At 39.4% G+C, this 19405-nt stretch overlaps 1 protein-coding gene across 1 annotated transcript in view; it reads left to right on the top strand.

The window, feature by feature from the left end:
- CSMD1 (CUB and Sushi multiple domains 1) overlaps window positions 1–19405 on the top strand; it is a 1867828-nt gene that overhangs the window by 1736428 nt on the left and 111995 nt on the right. The window contains exons 51-52 of the mRNA XM_019538151.1: window positions 7394–7588; window positions 13845–14018. Coding sequence (XP_019393696.1) covers window positions 7394–7588; window positions 13845–14018 — 369 coding nt within the window. The remainder of the gene's footprint in view (window positions 1–7393; window positions 7589–13844; window positions 14019–19405) is intronic.

The following is a 19405-nucleotide window of genomic DNA, read 5'->3' as shown; positions in this document are numbered from 1 at the left end:
GAGGCAGAGGCAGGCATGGCCAGAGGAGCCATGAGAGAAGTCTCCATGGCTGCACTGTCTGGCCTCATCCCCTGCCTGGCCCAGCCTCCCAACACTTAAACAAACGGGAAAAAAAGCCCTGCACTCACCAGCTGCAGGAGTGGCAATTGGAGATTCTGGGCATTTGTGACAGAGTCCACCCCCCATTTAGTGAGGTGCAGTGGGGGAGAGTGGGGATCTCCCCACCCACATAGCTGTTGCCCCACCGTGCATGTGCAGCGCAGCTTGCAAGGGTGCCACACACTGCCTGGGAGCTGGACTAGCTCCATGTGTAAGGTGGAGCTCCCATTTCAATTCCCCAGCTCTCTGATCATTCCTCCAGCTCTTCCCAGGGGGCATGACCCCCAGATCTGTGCGGTTTTTCAGCAGCTGCTGCTGCTGGCTGGGGAAATAACCCAGACCTGTCACCATCAAAAGCTGGCAGAGGCAGCCTGCTGTTGTTGCACATCATCCAGGGGACTATGCCCACAGGAAGAACTGGCATAAAGATTAGGGAGCTGGGGAATTGAACTGGGACCTAGGGACTGTTCAGGTCCCTGAACATTCCCCCAGCTCCCAGTTCAATTCTTCAGCTCCCTGTTCAATTCCTCAGGCCCTGGTTCCATTTCTCAGCTCCCGGTTCAATTATCTTGGGAGCTGGACTGACTTTACATGTCAGCCAGAACATAGCACTGCTCAACCCCAGTGGCCCCAGCTCTCAGACAGCATATGGTGCCTTGCCAAGCCACACTATACCCATGCCATGGAGTGGGTGCTAGGTGGGGGCTGATTCCCACTGCCCTACACTGCATTGTAGGGGGGGGCTCTGCCATGAGCACCAAGAGGCCCCAATTGCTGCTCCTGCAGCCGGTGACTGTGTGTGGGGAGTTGGGTTTTTTTTAAGTTCTGGGACTAAGTTCGGGCCAGGTAGGGGCTGGGCTGGGCAGAGCAGCCATGGGGGTTTCTCCCACAGCTTCTCCTGCCCAGGGAGAGGCAGGCATAGCTGGAGGAGCCATGGGAGAACCTGCAGTCACCCAACTGTGCCTGCCTCTCCCTGGCTGATCTGAATCACCAAAACTTCCGAATTAGCGACTAATCTTCTGAAGCTGATTCAGTTGAGTCAATTCAGGACAGTGATCCAAATCTCTCAACCAAATCACTTTGAATCAGCCCAATCCAAATTGAATACTTCCCTATTTGCACAGGCTTACTAATCACCTTCTTTTCCTCCGAGTGCTTAGAAAGGGATTCCTTGAGGACCCGTTCCATGATTTTTCCAGGGACTGAGGTGAGGCTGACCAGTCTGTAGCTCCCTGGATCCTTCTTCCCTTTCTTAAAAATGGACATTGTATTTGCCCTTTTACAATCATCCAGGAGCTCTGCTAATCACCACAAGTCTTCAGAGATAAATGCCAGCTGTTCTGACGTCACGTTGGCCAACTCCCTCAGCACCCTCACGTGCCTCATGTCTGGTCCCATGGACTTGTACACATCCAACTTTTCTAAATAGTCCTTAGTATGTTCTTTCACCACTGTTGGCTGCTCACTGCTTCCCCAGACTGTGCTGCTAGGTGCAGTAGTCTGGGAGCTGACCTTACCCTTGAAGACTGAAGTGAAAAAGGCATTGAGTACTTCAGTCTTTTCCACATCATCTGTCACTAGGTTGCCTCCCCCATTCAGTAAGGGACCCACACTTTCTCTGATCTTCCTCTTGTTGCTGACACATTTGTAGAAACCCTTCTTGTTGCCCTTCATGTCCCTTGCTAGCTGGAACTCCAGTTGTGCTTTAGCCTTCTTGATTTCATTTGTGAGTACCTGAGCAGTACTCTTATACTCCTCCCTAGTTGTTTGTCCAAGTTTCCACTTCTTGTAGGCTTCCTTTTTGTGTTTTAGCTCACTGAAGAGTTCCCTGCTAAGCCAAACTGGTCTTCTGCCATTCTTCATAGTCTTCCTGCACATCAGGATGGATTATCCCTTAACCTTCAGTAAGGTTTCTTTAAAATACAATGCCTCCTCAGACCTGCCTCCCAAGGAATCCTGTCCATCAGTTCCCTCAGTGAGTAAAAGTGTGTTTTTCTGGGTTTTCTTTCCTTTCCTCAGCATCCTGAATTCAATCATCTTATAGTCACTGCTGCCCAAGTTGCCATCCGCTACTACATTCCCTACCTGTGAATGCAATTCTTCTGTTTGTGAGCAGCAGGTCAAGAAGAACATGTCCTTATATGTATACAGTATGTTTATAAAGTCCTTGTGCAATTTTAAATTTTAATAACTTAGAATGTACATATCATAGAAGCAAACTGTAAACAGTGATTGAAAGCACAATTCATTAAGTGTTAACACAATACAGCTCACGTTTCTAGACTTCAATATAACTGCCATCTTTCATGATTCATCATTCAATCCAATTTTCCAACTCATAGAAAACATTTTCCAGTTGCTGCTGAATGATTTCATGAATTGCATTTGTGATCCTTACCCTATGCATTGCTTACACTATGCTAAAAAAGTAATGAATTGTGCTTTCGATCTTTGTTTACAGTTTGCTTTTATCATGTGTATATATACAGAGTTATTAAAGTTTAAAATTGGACAAGGACTGTATGTATGCATATGTGCATGTGAGTATGTGTGTGTACACGCTAGCTGAATTACCCGTTTTTTGCCCGGGTTGTTATTTTTGTGATTGCACTGTTTGTTTATTTTTAAAGAACTTAGTACAACATATTAAGTAAAAGATATAGTTTGTTTTTAAAGAACATAGTAAAACAGATGTAACATTTAACACTTAATGTGGAGCAAAAAAAAAGGCAAGTGTACATACAGTAATGACAATTGAATTAAAAAAGGTATGTATCAGTATAATAATGATTGAGAAAGTAATGGAAAGTAATTGAGAAGGTAATTTCCCCACACTTTTTCTATATAAAAAGGTAAAGAACGAATCCAAGGTCTTAACTCTCTGGGAGACTGAGGTTTTAAATTAAACTCTGAAAATGATATATTTTTCACTGATCATAGAGAAGTGCATTGTTAGCTAGTTAGGTCCAGAGTCTGTTCCACCTATTAGGTGCATAAATGAACATACATGTGTATGTTCAACTCTGTTCTTGGCTGCTTTAGTCCCTGCAAAATAGAGAATGCAAGAGATTAGTAGGTCTTCCTTCTCCTTCAGTGTTTGTTCTGCGGGGGGAGGGGGGTTGTGAATTAATTGTGAGGGTAAGATGGCAGTTGTTACAAAAGTAGATACATTAACAGAATTTCAGGAAATCAAGCAGGTGGAACAGAATTGCACTTGAGCAGCTAAGTTCACTTATGCACCTAAAAGGTGGAATAGAATCTGATCCAGTGTCCACCAAATCCTCCCCTCCCTCCAACTCTTCCCCTAAATGCAAATGAAGAGAAAATTTACCATCTTGTTTAGTGGGAGCAACCTCCCTTCAGAACACATTATCAGAATAAAACAGAACAGCCCCATGATTGAGGCAGAGCAAGTATGTATTTTAAGTATGCATATTATCCCGGGTTTGAATTCTATGCTTTTTGACCACACACAAGAATATGAACTGAAATATTCTGTTAACAACTTACAACACAGCACACTTCGTGATGTTCATTGCTTGTTTTTCACAAGAAGATATCAACCAATGAAGATACTGAGTTGTCGTAGTATGTGGGTCACAATATAGAAACTAGGATACAATGTCATAGTGCCCTTATTTTCTAGCTATCTGGGATTCTATTAGATGAGAGTCTGCCTTATCACCTCACCAAGGTTAAATGCTATTGTTTTATACCATATATTATTAGATTTATGGTATTTTATACTTTTAATTCAGGTTGCATTACATAGTAATATTAGTGCTGAACTAATTTATATATAGAAGGTGTGTGTGTTTGTGTGTGCATCTCAAATAGGTAGGTATGTATTTTCAAATTTGCTACTTCATTAAAAGTAAAATGTGAAACCCAGATACTGTTTCATTTTTATTGAAATAAAGCTAGTGCTGGAATGCTGCAAAATATTACCTAGCAAATATTCATAATTTACTGATATTTTTCAAAATGACCACAAAATGTGATCCTTGAAAACAGATAACTTTATTGCTGTTTTTCTTCTGTGCACTTACATAAACATTTATAAACAACTCTTTCATGTTTCCATACAAGTTTCTCTAATTTCAAGCATTTTAATTTTATATCAAAATGATACATACACAGAAATTTGCGTGCTACAAAGTTATTTTTTTTTAAGACCCTTGATAGCTCTAGGACTCTAAGCTAATACATTGAATCTCCCATTCTCATATAATAAATATTTAGCTATTTATTTTAAAAGAACATCATTCAGTGTACAGGACAGATCTTAGCATACAGTAATTAATGAATGTTGGACTGAGGCCTAAATAAGGTCTGAAGTAAAGTATTTATACCACGTTACATTTGTATTACAAATGCAAGGAAAAAAATCCTGTTAGATGATGCATAATTTTATTAGCATTTGATTAGGATTATGGATGGTCAGCTTTTTTCTTTTGATGAGAAAAAACTAGTTACAGAGATAGCCTAAAAGTATCTCATACCATTACATTTGTGCGTAGTAATACCTACCTTCTGTAATAAGTAGATATTCCAACTACATATTCACTGTACTTACCAAATTGCTCTTTGCTCTTGAAAAATAATAAATATCATACTGGCACAGAGATGTCTGCTTAAAGTAATATGTGTAAGGGAAAATTGCAATTTTACTGGAATGGCAAGACAAAAAAGAGCTAATAGATACTGACATAACCCAGTGCAAAAGTAGCATTTGTCTCCATGAAAATATGAAGAAGCAAGATTGTAATTGTGGCATAGGGCACCCCACACTTTAGCAAGGCCTGAAAAAAACCCAGACCAAATTCCCTCTCCTCCCTTTCCCCTCTTCCATTCTGTAAACAGCTCAGAGGCTGGCGGGCAGACAGACACAAACTACAGAAGATTCTATGTCTTGAAATGTTTTCATCTGAACACTCATACAATGAGGGTTCAATTTTTCACCCAACTGGCCATTTTTGAAGTGGTCTGCAGTGGTGCACTTGTATTTGGTCATGGCTATAGACTGCTTTCTGTGGCCATATTGGGTGAAAATTGTAACTTCTTTCTGAACCTTTACATCCTTTCTGATACAATTGCAGGGCCTGATCAATAATCATGCAGCTCACAAGTCACATGATTGTAGATTGGGTCCAGCTTGTGCAGATGTTTGCCAGAGCCAGAAGCCATGGTGGTAACCCCACCTAAGACAGACTGGGCGGGGGGTGGGCGGGAGGGGGTGGTGGGATATGGGGAGATTGCAGGGGAAGTTAATGAATCCATGGGGAGGTTCTCCATCAGAGTGGGGAGGATCAGGTGGCTAAAAACAGCTCCCCCTACAGTTGTGGGGAACATTGGAAAAGCACAGCCCTAGGGCTGTGGTGAGTGACTGGTCTGTCTCAGACCTGGGACTACACTCTGAACATATACAGCCATTCATTAAATCAAACTAACCCATTTCCAGCCAAACTTTAGTTCACCTTCTTAGGTGAACTAAAGTGAGATTGGGTCAGCCATTTTGCCCAAGCTAACCTCCCCAAACATATATATATATATAGATCAGCATTTAGACTGATGTTACCCTACCTTGGTCAGTCTAAGTGGAACATCTGCATATACCTAGAAACTCACAAGAAGACAACTAAGGGGTCTAATTTAAACAACACTACCCTCATGAACTGTGAATACTAAATAGAGCAGCTGTTAACAGTCTATTTTTTCTGCCTTGAATGAAAGAGAAACTGATAACTCAGAATCATTCACTGTAAAATTAAAAACTACACTATCTCAAGCAATAGTTTCAAGTCAGTTCAATCTACATATAGACATTAACTAAAACCAGCATAGCCTTTACTCTATCAGTAATATTACTGATTCAAAGTGGAAGTTGTATTATGCTGTGTCAAGTATAAAAGTGATTTGTAAAAGTGTGTTTGCAGTAAGAATGTAGGTTCCTTTTATATCTAAAGAAAAAATTAACTTTCCTAGCAATATTTGCATCAGATTAAGAGAAATCATCTTGGGAGCTCATTTTCATAAGGTGAAATAGGTGAGCTTCTTATCTCTAAGTGGCTTAAAATATCCCCTGTGGTTAAACTGGAATCTTTTTATTGGTGATGATTAGGCTAAATAAGAGGCTTCCTTTCATCTCTGAAAGAACCATATTTCTCTATAAAACTAATACTTGAAAGAGGCAGCAATGTAAATTAGTTTTATGGTAAATCTGAAAAGTTACTGAATACTGATATAGAGTAGCATATATCATATGATAAACCTTTACAATTTCATATTGAACTGTAAAGCATTTTGACCTTTTAATAAATTACTTAGCATTTAATAACAAGTAAACAAGGCTGTTTCTCAAAATCTGATCTGTAAACCCAGATGCATGGGACACATTTAAGAAAATATTGTTCCTTTCAACAGAGAAAATATATGGTGAACTTTATTTATGATTTTTAATAAATAGAGTCAATTGAAAGCTTGAGAAATTATTTTTGAGTATGCTATAAATTGTATGGTTTGCAAAACAGTGCACATGAAATTCAATTATAACTATAGTGCAGATCATAAAAATATAGCACTACCATTCTTATATACTTGCTGTAATTGTGTTGTCTTACCAAACTTGGGATACTGGATGCCACAGTACTGAGATAACTCTGGAGTGTCAAATGTTGAGTTTATTTTTAATCACTACTGTTCTATACTGTAATGCAATTATGTTCCTCCATACTTACAGAACATCAGTGTCCTAGTAATTAGGGATTAAATGTTCATTAACTATCTTCACTAGAGTCTACATAGGAAGCACCTGCAAAGATCCTGTTAGATCTATTATAAAACAAGTGTCATGTACAGGGAAATGAGGCATTCCTTGAAATTGTTTAAGCGTGGCTTATGGAACCTCAAATTTATTTTGAATTAGATAACAGAGCCATATCCTGAGAAGTTTTGAGCCATTGCTGTTACCATTAACTTAGTTTATAATCATTTGTTATTTCTTCTGTATCTCTCATAGTATAGCATTTGATTGATCCCTAAATAAATTTACCTTTATTTATAAAATGTAACTTTAGGCAGATATAACTGCTCTACTATAGCTATCTAAGTTAAAATATATGGTAAACTACAATTACATAATATCTGCTGCTCTTTTCTGGAACTCTAATTTGAAAAATGTTCACAGCATGCTCAATTTCATGCAGATAGGCTTCTGTCAATAAGACCATGATTCATTTTCTGTGAAGAAATGTGGTGAGGAACCTAGTGATATTCAAGTGTCCTTTCTTCACAGCTGTAACTTGCCTCAGCATTGAGACTGTGCTCTCAGAACATCTCGTCTGGCGATTGATTTCTGGGTCACTGAATGAGTATGGAGCTCAAGTCATGCTAAGCTGCAGTCCCGGCTATTATTTAGCAGGACAAAGACTTCTACAGTGCAGAACTAATGGAACATGGAGTATAGGTGATGAAAGGCCAAGCTGTAAGGGTAAGAAAAATGCTTGCTCATCAAATGTACCATGCTATTCTATAGTTGAGTATCACTTCTAATATTTAAATATGTTTTACAAATATTGTATTTAAATAGATAAATAGAAAACTGTAATTCCTAAGGGAATATTTATTTCTGTTGAAAGTAATTCAATGTGACATTTTCATTATATATCATTGGTTGAAATTGCTGGGTGCAAGCTGACAGCTTCTGTAAAAGTATATTTGCATTGTATACAATGCTGGCTAACTTATCTTCATAACAACACTTTGTTATACACTTTGCTTCTCAGCCCTTTCGCTAAGATCATATGTTGATATTCTTACATAACTTTAACTTTATTAGTGAATGCTAAAAAGGGTAGTTACAGAGTTGAAGTGGTAGGAAGCAATACAAATATCCTGATAAGGGTGGCTACATAGTACATGGTGAGTGGGTGGGTGGGGGTCAGGGGAAGAAGATGTATATAAGTTATATAGTAAGAATTGGATGAGTTGGGTTGGGGGGCAGGGAAGTTAAAGTCAGGATCCTTACAGAGAAGAGAGAATACAAAGTATCCTACCCAAGGAAGCCACATTGTTACAGGGTGGTGGGTTTTAAGGGACACACAGTTACATGTAACAACAGGTAGGATACAATTGCTGGTGTAATGATTTTACATATGGCCACACAGACTCAGAAAATCAGTTTCTTCCCTGATGTTAAGCTTTGCTGTTCATGTGAGAAAGAGGTGTCAGGGATCTGATTACAGCTCCCAACTCTGTTTTCGATTTTGATTATGGACTATCTATTATTTCAAGCAGCCTAAAGGTGACAAGGCAGCCAAGAATTAAAAGAATTGAACCCTCCTATAATACAATAGCCCCTACCCCTCAGCCCCTACAATAGTCCTTTCCTCAGTATGTTCCCCAATGTGCTGGAGTGAGAAAGAGATTAGTTAGCACATCTGAGATATCTTTTTCAACCACACAATAGTGGAGACTTTTATATCAGGGGTAATTCTTGGCTGGCCACTTTATCTTTGAATCAGGCCCCTTGTCAATACCAGACCAGCATAAATCAAGAAACTGGCTAACTGAAGGGTCTACATAAGGGAGAAATTAAAATTATTTTATGTCTGCATTGAATTCTGTAGTCCATATCTAGACCAAAGACTCTTTCAAACTAAGTTTGGTGCTTCATTCTGGGGAATGAATAGGGCCGGCCCACAGTGTTTTGAGGCCCTCTGTAAAATAGTAAGATATAGTTTTGGCCCCCCCAAAGTGAAGAAATCAGTGGCAGCAGCAGGGGCGGAGGGTGGGCAGCAACCAAAGAAGCCACCGGTAGCAGCAGTGGCGGGGAAGGGGAGTGGCTAGCAGCCAGATGTAAAGCCAGTGGCAGCATCGATGACAGGGCTGGGGGTGGTGAGCAGCTGGACATGAAGCCAGAGGTAGTGATGGAGTTCCATAGTTTCATAGTTTCTAGGGTCGGAAGGGACCTGAGCAGATCATCTAGTCCGACCCCCTGCCCTGGCAGGAAAGAATACTGGGGTCAAATGAGTATTCATGGCTGCAGGGGGCTCCTTGGCTGTAGGGCCCCCTGCAGCCTCAGGTTTTGCAGGATAGGGCAGGCTAGCCCTGGGAATAAAAGCAATAAGGCAAACATGTTTTTTATGAGAATGGGTAATCTGAAACCCACACACAAGCTGACTAAAATAGGAAACTCTATGGAAACCTCTAGCTCTAAAATACTCAGACAGTCTGATTCTATTATATGGTGCTTTTCATTGGAATTTCTCAAGAAAAACATAAACAGATCCAGCCCGCTTTGCAACACCTGCTAGGGTCAACAGATATGGCTGTTGACCCTAGCACCCCTGAGATCAGCCGTGCACCTCTGAGATCAGCTGTGTACCTCCTGGAAGTGTCAGCCATGAAACTGACTAACTCGGTGTTCAACTGCTGGGAACCCCCTCCATCAGCGATCTCCAGACTTGGGATGCACCAGTCACCCATGGCAATTTGCATACTATAATGAAAGATATGAATAGTCTACACTAGTTTGATGTCAGTTGATAACTCTAAGAAAGCAATATCAAATAGTCATCTGCGATATCATTGCTAGAGAATTTGACTACAAAAAAATAAAGGGCACTTTGGTGTCATTCTTGTTTATTATTTATTTCCCAATGAGACACATGAATCTTATCACTCCTTAAAAAAGAGTTGCCTGTGACTTTTCCAAGATTCTGAAGAAATCAGATAATTTGTTACAATATGAAATATCTATTTTCCCTTATTTTTTATATAAAGTGTCTTCGAAAATATGTGGATGCCTTTGAGCATCAGAGAAAACAGATGGTATAAAAATTGTCTTGAATATAGGAAAATATCAACTGGCATCTGCAGTAGTTAAGCAAAAATATGTACAAGGCTATGGGCTTAAGAAGTGAAATGATACAGTGAAATGATAATTCTATATCATAACTAAATTCTTACTGTTGAATATTATAATGTTAAACCTAACTGAGGGGGTCACATTCATGAATTTTTCTAGAATAAGGTAAAAGCATATAAATGTTATAAAATATAATACAAATATAAAGAAACCCTATTGGAAAATAATACTGTAGTTCTGCACTGTAAATGATACTACTGTAGTTATGGTATCAACCTATTGGCCAAGGAACACTGCTAATTCAACTGATGTGCATAGTGGACCAGAGATAGGAATGTTGGATAAACTGTCACACATTATGGCTTTTTTGTTTTTTCTTTTCTTTTTTTTTTAAATAAACCCTACTACATCATGCTAAAGGAAGTAATGAATTCAAATCATAATCCGAGGCAAAAGTCCTATACTTCCCAAAAAGCTTTAGGCCATTACCATTATAGGAACCATATGCAAGTAGGTCTGGAAGGGACCTCAGAACTTCTGTTCACTAAATGATACCAGCCAAGTATTTGTCTCTCCTGTTTTTAATTAGTAAGGCTGAGGATTTCACCACCTCTCTGGGTAGCTTGTTCCAGTACTTCCATTCTCACCCTCAGAGTGAGGAAGTTCTTCCTAATCTCTAATCGAAAAGTTCTTTGCTGCTATTTAAGACCATTTTCCTTGTCCTATCTGCTGCTGCCACAGAGAATAGTCTAGCACTATACTGTTTATAACCACCCACTGTGTATTTGAAGACTGTTATCAAATTCCCCCTCAGCCTTCCCTTCTCCAAACAAGGTGTTTCATCCTTTGCGTATAAAGCATGTTTCTGTTTCCCAGATGTCTAATTATTTTTTTATGTTTTCCTCTGGACTCTTTCTAATTTGTTCCTGCTTTCTTGAATAAGGTGTTCCAGAATGGGGTATAATACTCAAAATGAGACCTTACTAGTGCTGAACAGAGTAGAAGAATCACCTATTTTGATTGCAGGTGACATTCCCATTGATACAGCCAAATATGCCATCAGCCCTTAAAAAGAAAAAAGCAAACAAATAATAAAATGCTTGGCTGATATTCAGTTTATGGATATTCAGCTTAGGGGCTCAGCTGCAACTCTTCTGCTCTACTGCAGGCTAGATAGTCATTTCCCAGACTTTATTTGTGTATGCACTTATCTCATCCCAAGTGCAGGACTTCACACTCTTGCCTGTTTAATTTCATGAAATTGATTTTTGGTCATTTTTCCCATTTAATTAAGGTCATTCTGAATCTTATGCCTATCCCCAATGTCTGCAACTCCACCCAACTTGGTGTCATTTGCTACTGCAAACAAGGACTATAGAGAGATCTTGCCAATGTAATTAGACCTGCTTATATCCCCTCTAGCATATGGTTCAGCCAAATGGTTAAATGGTATCTACCAAGTTCAGGGAAAGTTGTTATATTTAGGCTTCAGAAGAAGCAGGAACTTTTTCCCCATTCCCAAAGTGAAAGTATATAGCAAAGAAAGTACCTGCAGAAGGTAAATCTCCATTGAATAAGAAAACAAATCAGAAAATTATATTACTAATAAGAAAATAATTATTTACTTATAATGTTATTTTTAACTAAATGGCAGTACAGTGTGGTTTTGTTTGTTTGTAAAATGAAGTTAATGAATATGATAGAAAAATAAGATAGTTCTTTCATAACTGCTAGGAAATAATAAGGGGAATATTGATATTCTTTCTGCAGTTGTGGAGAATAAGATTTAGATTTCATCCATTGAAATTATACCACTTTTATTCTCTGTGGGTCTATGAAAGCCTTGCTACCTTCTTTAATATGAAGTAAATTTTGCTATTATATAACAACTAGTTATTCTGGAATCCATTATCCAGCTTCTGAAAGTTTGGTGAAAAGACCAGTGCTTTACTAACTACCACAGTGATAGCAACTCTATTTAACTAATTAGAGGTAAAAAGAGAGATGGAGATGCAAGGGTTATATTTAACCATGAGCTAAAAAGTAATCCTAATGGACTTGTTTATAGACTCATGACTAAAAGTTTATTGGGGGTTCGGAAGGTTTCTTTTATGAGATGAACATATTATCTCATCCTCTGATGGGAAAATTCAGTTTCAGTGAAAGATTTAATGATAGTAAAGTTCAGCCATTACAATGGATGTTGTAGCATTTCCATATGGTATATAATATAAAGATCTAGAGATATGTTAAAGAATATTTTGAGAATCCTTTGTTTGTCACTCACCTAATGAAACAAGAATATATAAATAAAAATCGTAGCTGTGCAAACTTATATTTAAAACAATGTGGGAGATATTTAAATGATAATGAAAAGCAACTCAAGTAACTCAAATATTATGTATGAAGAGCCAAAACCATAATGCTTTTATAACCATTATAAGTGAGGTTAGCAGTTGGGAACATTTATATAGAGATTTTAGCCTCACTTTTGTTTACAGATATGAAAAAATAGTGTCCATGACAACTCATGAGATCCAAAACATTTTAGTCAGTTGAAAAAAATGGAGGTGTTTTCACATATATAATATAGTGCATAATTCATGGCATAATACCTTGTTTGACCTATTAGGAAATTTATTTTATTTTACTTTGCCATAAATATCTTGTATTCTACATATTTATAATTAAATATATTAAAACGGTGGGTAGCTCTACAAACTGATTCAGTATTGCTTTAATTGTAGTCAGGAGGATTCCTTACATGAATTTATATTGACTGGCACTTCTCAGGAAATGTGAGGTGCATACTGAACTTTGGTAATATATTTCCTAATGAACATGCCAGTGTGACTAACTATACAACAGAATAAAGTTTATTGTATATTATTTCCAAAATGGAATCCCACAGAGCACTTAAACTGCAGCTGTTTTATCATTACCTAGTTAGACATGTTGTAAAGCAGTAGAAGATGGTGCCTTAAGGACTTGGATAGGACATTTCATGTCTTTGAAATTTAGCTGAGACTAACACTAACCTTTGTAAATACAGAAATTAAAAAGAAAATCTCTTCACTTAGTAAAATAATAAAAAGAAATCTAATACAATCTCTTCAGTTTCCAGCTTATAATTTACTGATTACTAGAAAAAATGTGATATCAGAGATGATATTTCACCAAATATGAAAGAGACTATATGATGTCATGTCTGCAATAGCAGGCAAAAGGAGATGATGACCCAGACGGTCCTTCCCACCATATATTTCTAAGTCTACTGTGTGTCTACTGGAAGTTTTGTAAATTTTTATCAGGTAGCTTACACATATACATTAATCTATGTTATTACTATGAATATATTACTATGAACATCAAGAGAAATTATTTAAAGAAGAAAATTCAGTGCCTGTTTGTAGATCATTGCCTCAAGCCTACTAAAGGCATACTTTTACGTCAGGCCTGGGAAGTTCATAGAGGGGAAATTATTGCTATTCTGGTAAAAAAGCAAATGCTTTGGAAAAAGCTATTATGTTATCTGAACATGCTTATTTTGGGCCCATTGCCAAGTTAGCCTTGTTCTTTATGTACTTCAGCACTGAAAGTGAAATTGTTGCTATCCTCATCAATGGCACCTTCACAGGTGACTAGAGAGAAGGCCCTTCGGGAATTTTCTAGAGTTTTACACAGCGATGCCGAGGTAGACATAATGTTAAACCTTTACTTTGGACCCGATGCAACTCCAGATTCTTAATTTTATAAACTTTAAATCAACACAGGGCTATAAATGTAGAAAAACTACAAGAGATGACATTATTTTTGTAGGGGAATATGAAAAAAAAAAATTTAGTATTTCTGATTTATTTTTATGTTTTTCATCTAGTTATCTCTTGTGGTGGTCTTCCATCTCCACCAAATGGTAATAAGATTGGAACATTAACAGTGTATGGAGCCACTGCAATCTTCACCTGTAACACAGGATACACACTAGTTGGATCCCATGTGAGGGAATGTTTAGCAAATGGACTCTGGAGTGGCACCGAAACACGATGTCTAGGTAAATATGCATAAAGTATTTCTTTATATGTTAAATGAATAAGTAGACACTGAAAATGGATTGATGTTCTATGAAGATGTTTAAAGCCTATATAAAAGATGTGCTAAAGTTAAATGTAACAGTGTGCTCATTATCTTAATGTTTTATTTTAATATTTTTTTTCAAATTATACCTGATGTTTTAGAACAAAATTCTAGTCAACAAAATTAAATTGAAAGAAAAATACCATTCCCTTAGGACCATAAAAGGATAATTTTATCTTCCATGAAGAAATACAGCAAAGGAAATAATGTTATTTCAATATACATTACTTAGCACTTCTCCTTTCTCATCTCAGATATGAACAAAACAAAAGAGCACACAGAGTGGTAATGAATTATTTCTGATTTTTGGTGGCAAATTTTCATCGCAAAATGGGTAGTAAGAGCTGGATTAAAATGAGAGCTGTTTTCTTGAATACTAGAAAATGTACATGTATTCAGTTCAGTTGTCCCATGCTTGTGAACCAGCTTGGCTCATGGCCCAAATACCTGATTCAACTTTTTCAAGAGTTGCCAATGGGGGGAAAAAAATCTTTAAAGAAAGTTCAAATATTGAAAAATTTCTGGTAGTATTTGATCAAATATGAGAACTGCAGGTAAAGGCTCATCATGCTCCTTTTAGGTTAACAACAGAATATTGTGTATTGGAAGATAACTCTCTATGTACTGACAAAAAGTGTAATGATTTACAAAAGGAAAAAGTAATATACATGCAAATTATTATTTTAATGTATTCTGGAAATATCAGAATTCTGCATCTCTTTCCCTATGGCTTAGTTTTATCTTTTCAGTAAATATCATAAGAAGAGAGACAATTCATTATGCATGCAGTAGGCATCAACAAGGTGAAAGATTTCTATATTGATATGCAATCTGTGTCATATTATATATTTGATGGAACACAGTTGCTCAACAAATACAATTGTCAGGACTACACTTTCCTATTTCCTCTGTTATTAAATAGTAAAAGCATTATTTTACTATTTTACTATCAGAAAACTGATAAAAATATGTCATTAAATATTAAGGCTGATAATCCAGAATGTGTTCCAAAGCATTGAATGCTGCATATGAGCAAAGTGACAGTTAAAGGACCCAAGTGTTAGGGTGGACTGTGGATAGTCAGCCCAGAAACTGGTAGAACAGGAGTTACTATAGAGAGTGCTGGGATCAAGCCAATATTAGTCCAAGTTTGAGGTATCAAGCTAGGAGTCACAATGAAGTGAATGTTGATTATATTGGGAGGTTGAACCCAGGGATAGGAATACTCAGGGGCAGAAACAGTGAGGCAAGGTAGCAGGAACACATTACCTGCTAATCAAGGATCCAAGCAGGAGTGAGGTTCAGGCTAGGCAAGGTAGAGGCAGAAACTAGGCAGGGACAAGGCTTTAGGCCAGAGAAGGGTGTGGGCATGAATTTAGGCAAAGGTTAGGCTAAGCAGAGTACATGTGGGATCTAGGTAGAAGCAAGCAGGTTGACAGTAGGCCAAGTGGATTAGGAGATGCAGCCATATAAATGTATTGCTTAGACAGCTGCCAGCTGTCTGGCCTGAGTTTATACAGGCCAGTGTAGATTGGGCCCTCTTCCTGGGGGCCCTGTGGATTATTCAGTCAGTACCAATTCCTCAGAGCTGGGGACTGAATCAGAATCTGCTGTAATTGAGCCTGGACTCACTATCCCAACTACCTTCTCATCCAAATCCTTTCAAAATAAACTCTCAGAATGACTCAAGTTCAAAGCCTTTCTTGGTGTGGGGACTCTGGACTTCCAGCATCCCAGGTGAGTATTCTCCCCACTGAGCTCTGTGGACAAAGGAGATGTATCCATTCCTTTTCTGCTCCTGAGGCTAAACCCGGTAGGCCAAGGAACTGGATGACCCCATTTTCAAGTGACTTAGCTGCTACATGCCCACACACGGCAAGTCACAGTCATGCAGATATGAAACAACATAAAGCCTACACCTGAGACTGCTTTAAAAATGCCATATTTTTATGATATCACAACATCCACTGATTTTTAATGTTATACAGGTAACCTGCGTCAAAACCCTTAGGTACTTTAATAGGTGGAATAGGATCTAACTCATAGATTTTATTTCCACACAAAGTCAGGTTCAGAAAGTAAGCCCCAGATTTCATTCAGTTTTTACAGTATGTTTTAAAAACAATCCTTTGATCTTTTGATTGATAACCACAGAACTTAGCATGTATGCCCTGCTTTACATTTTCAAATTGCTGTACAGGCATTAATTCAAAGTAAAACTAACTGCCAACATGTACAAACTAAGTAATGCTTACTACCAATGTTTTCCATGTTTATATCATAAATTAGTCTTGTTTATGGAACTCTGGACAAGGTTCGCTGTCTTTCTGTTATACTGACTGAGAAATTCATCTGCAGATTGAATAATACAGAAGATGAATTGTCCATTGTAGCCAAAACATGTAGGGTCAAGTAATCTAAAGATGGAAAAGCCTATTTGGTCATTCAGTATCTCTCCCTGCCAAGAAGATATAGTCTTGTTGGTCATTTGCTAATATACTATGCAGTCTAGTTTTAAATAGAAACTAGTTTTTAATAGTCTCTTTTAAAAGAGACTGTACGCCTCTTTTGTCCTTCTTAAGAGGACATTAATTGCCCTGTTTAGCCAAGAGGGCTTCCCAGCCCTTTTGCTACATTTCTTCCACATGGGAATGGGCTTCCTTTGTGCTTCAAGAATCGTGTCCTTTAGGAACAACCACTCTTCATGCACTCCTATTGCCTTCGGTCCCTGACCCCTTAGCACATTCCCTACTTATGACCTGAGCTTGTTGAAATTTGCATTTTTGAAGTCCAAAACTTCAAGCTTGCTATTTGATTTGTCTGCCTTGTGATAGACTGTGAATGTAATGGTTTCATGATTGCTATCACCCAGGCTGCCCTCTATGTTTAAGTTGGTCACCAGTTTGTCTTATTTTATGGATGACCTTTGGCCAGGACCAAGTCTAGAAGAGTATTACATCTGAAGGCCTGTGCACCTCCTGAGTCAGAAAAAGCTCTTCAGTGCAGATCAGGAAGGAAAGCGACTGATCTGACTAGACTGAGTGTTCCTCCCAAGGGATATCTGGATAATTGAAGTCTCCCATAACAACCACATCCCATGTCTGAGCAGCCTCTGTTAGTTCTTGGGTGAACTCTAGATCAAGTTCCTCCCCCCTGGTTTGGTGGCCTGTAGTGTATGCCTACTGTTAGATATCTCTTGCCATGCCCCCCGCCCCCACAGCTTGACCCAGGGAGTTTCAAGCTGTTCCTTTTCAGAGCCAACATCGGCCTCCAAGGAGGTGTAATGCTCCTTCATGTAGGGAACTACACCTCCACCTTTTTTTCCCTACTCAGTCCCTTCTATGCAGGGCATAGCCCTTTATGGCTACACCCCAATTGTGTGAGGAGTCCCACCAGGTCTCCATAATCTCTATTAGATTGTAATGGCTATTGGAGAGCAGGAGGGCTAGTTACTACTGCTTGTTCCCCATGCGCCTGGCATTAGTGTACAGGCACCTGAGTCCTCCTACTGAGGCCCTCAATTTCCTGTCACACTGAAGGAGAACTATTTCTTCAGCTCTCATAAGAGGCTCCTTGTGTCCCTATCTACAGAGTTTTCTTGAATGTCAGTCCCCAGGCAAGCTCCAGTCAGTGATTCCCCATCCCCCAGCAATCTTAGTTTAAATCTCTATCAAGAAGATCTGCCATCCTAGCCAAGAACAGGGACTGACTTCTCCATGTGAGGTAGATACTGTCTCTTCCCATGAGTACTCTCCCCCTTAAGTGCGTGCTGTGATCTAGAAAGCTGAAGCCCTCTCAGTGGCACCGTCATTGGAGACGCTGGTTCACTTCCTTGTTGCATTGTGCCCTCCTAGGACAATGGACTTGCAACAGGGAGCACAGAGAAAAAAACTACCTGAGCTCCTGACCTCTTGAGCCCAGCCCCCAGAGCCTGTAGTCACTCATGACCCAGTCCAGATTACTCCTGGCTGTATCATTTGTTCCTACATAGACAAAGAGCGTGGGATAGTGGTCAGAGGGCTGGACAAGCCTGGGAATCCTTTCCATAACACCTCAGATGTAGCACCTAGGGAAGCAGTAGACCTCATGGGCGAGGGAGTCCAGATCAGTACCTCAGTGCTCCGCAGGATGGAGTCTCCCACAACAACCACCTTGCGCCTCCTCCTGGAGTTGGCAGCATAGTGCTTACCTTCCTCCTCCTCCATTGTCATCATCAGAGCCTCCTCATGTGTGGGGATGGGAGCATACCTGTTGTGCAGGATCAGGGAAGAAGCAGCCATAGCTCTGCGTTTCCTGGAACATGTGGTGACTGTCTGTATACTATCTGTAAAGAATGCCTGTATGTAACTTATAGCTGATTTAATCTTCACCATCACAAATTTAGCCAAAAAGTGACTTTAATGCACTGAGTGCCATCCACAAACCAACTTTAGATGTCTTAGTTCTCTGTACTTTACATGGAAAGTGTTAGGTGTGGGTAAACTTAATGATTGAAACATTTCAAAAGTCCAGCTATACAAGGGCGGGTAGGGGCTGGAACCAGCTTCCAAGAGAAGTGGTTCCGGCTCCTACCCTGGGGGTGTTTAAGAGGAGGTTAGAGGAACATCTTGCTGGGGTCATTTGACCCCAGTATTCTTTCCTGCCATGGCAGGGGGTCAGACTAGATGATCGGCTCAGGTCCCTTCCGACCCTAGAAACTATGAAACTATGAAAAGTACATGCCATTTAAAATGTTCCAAAACTGGCTGAATAAGTGCAAAATAATACCTCTTTCAATTAGCTACTATTTTGGAATGTTTCCCTTTTTGTTATGTCTCTAGGGAAAGGGAAGGAGAGCAGAGCGTACAGCCCACCAGATATCCAGATTCTGGGTCCCGCTTTGGGGCCTGAGGGTTTATTGGTTCCCGACTGAGACACCCCCCACCCCCATCTTCAGGGAGCATCACTATCACTCACTACCTCCCTTGTCACATCCCTGCTCCTGCCACCCCTGGAGTTGAGTCAGCCAACCTTATTCCCCTCTACCTCCCTGGTCAACTGAGAAGGGAAGATGCAAGAGGCATAGAATTTGGGATCACAGCAGCAGGTAGTCCTCACCAGCCCAACTTACCTCTTCAATTACCTCTTCTCTGTGGTGGGAGTGGGGACTAAGTTGCTGTAGCCCACCCTTTGTGCAACTGGGCAGTGCCAGAGGAAGCTGCAGTGTTTTGAAACCTTCCATTTGTGGGAAGGGAAGGGGGAATGCCATAGGGGCAGTATGTATGCCCTCTAGCTGAAATGGTTCCTTTTTGAAAAGTTTTCAAG

This window comes from Crocodylus porosus, unplaced genomic scaffold (assembly GCF_001723895.1).
Source record: "Crocodylus porosus isolate Cpor-Errol unplaced genomic scaffold, CroPor_comp1, whole genome shotgun sequence".
NCBI lineage: Eukaryota > Metazoa > Chordata > Crocodylia > Crocodylidae > Crocodylus > Crocodylus porosus.
This window is presented reverse-complemented; position numbering and strand designations above follow the sequence as displayed.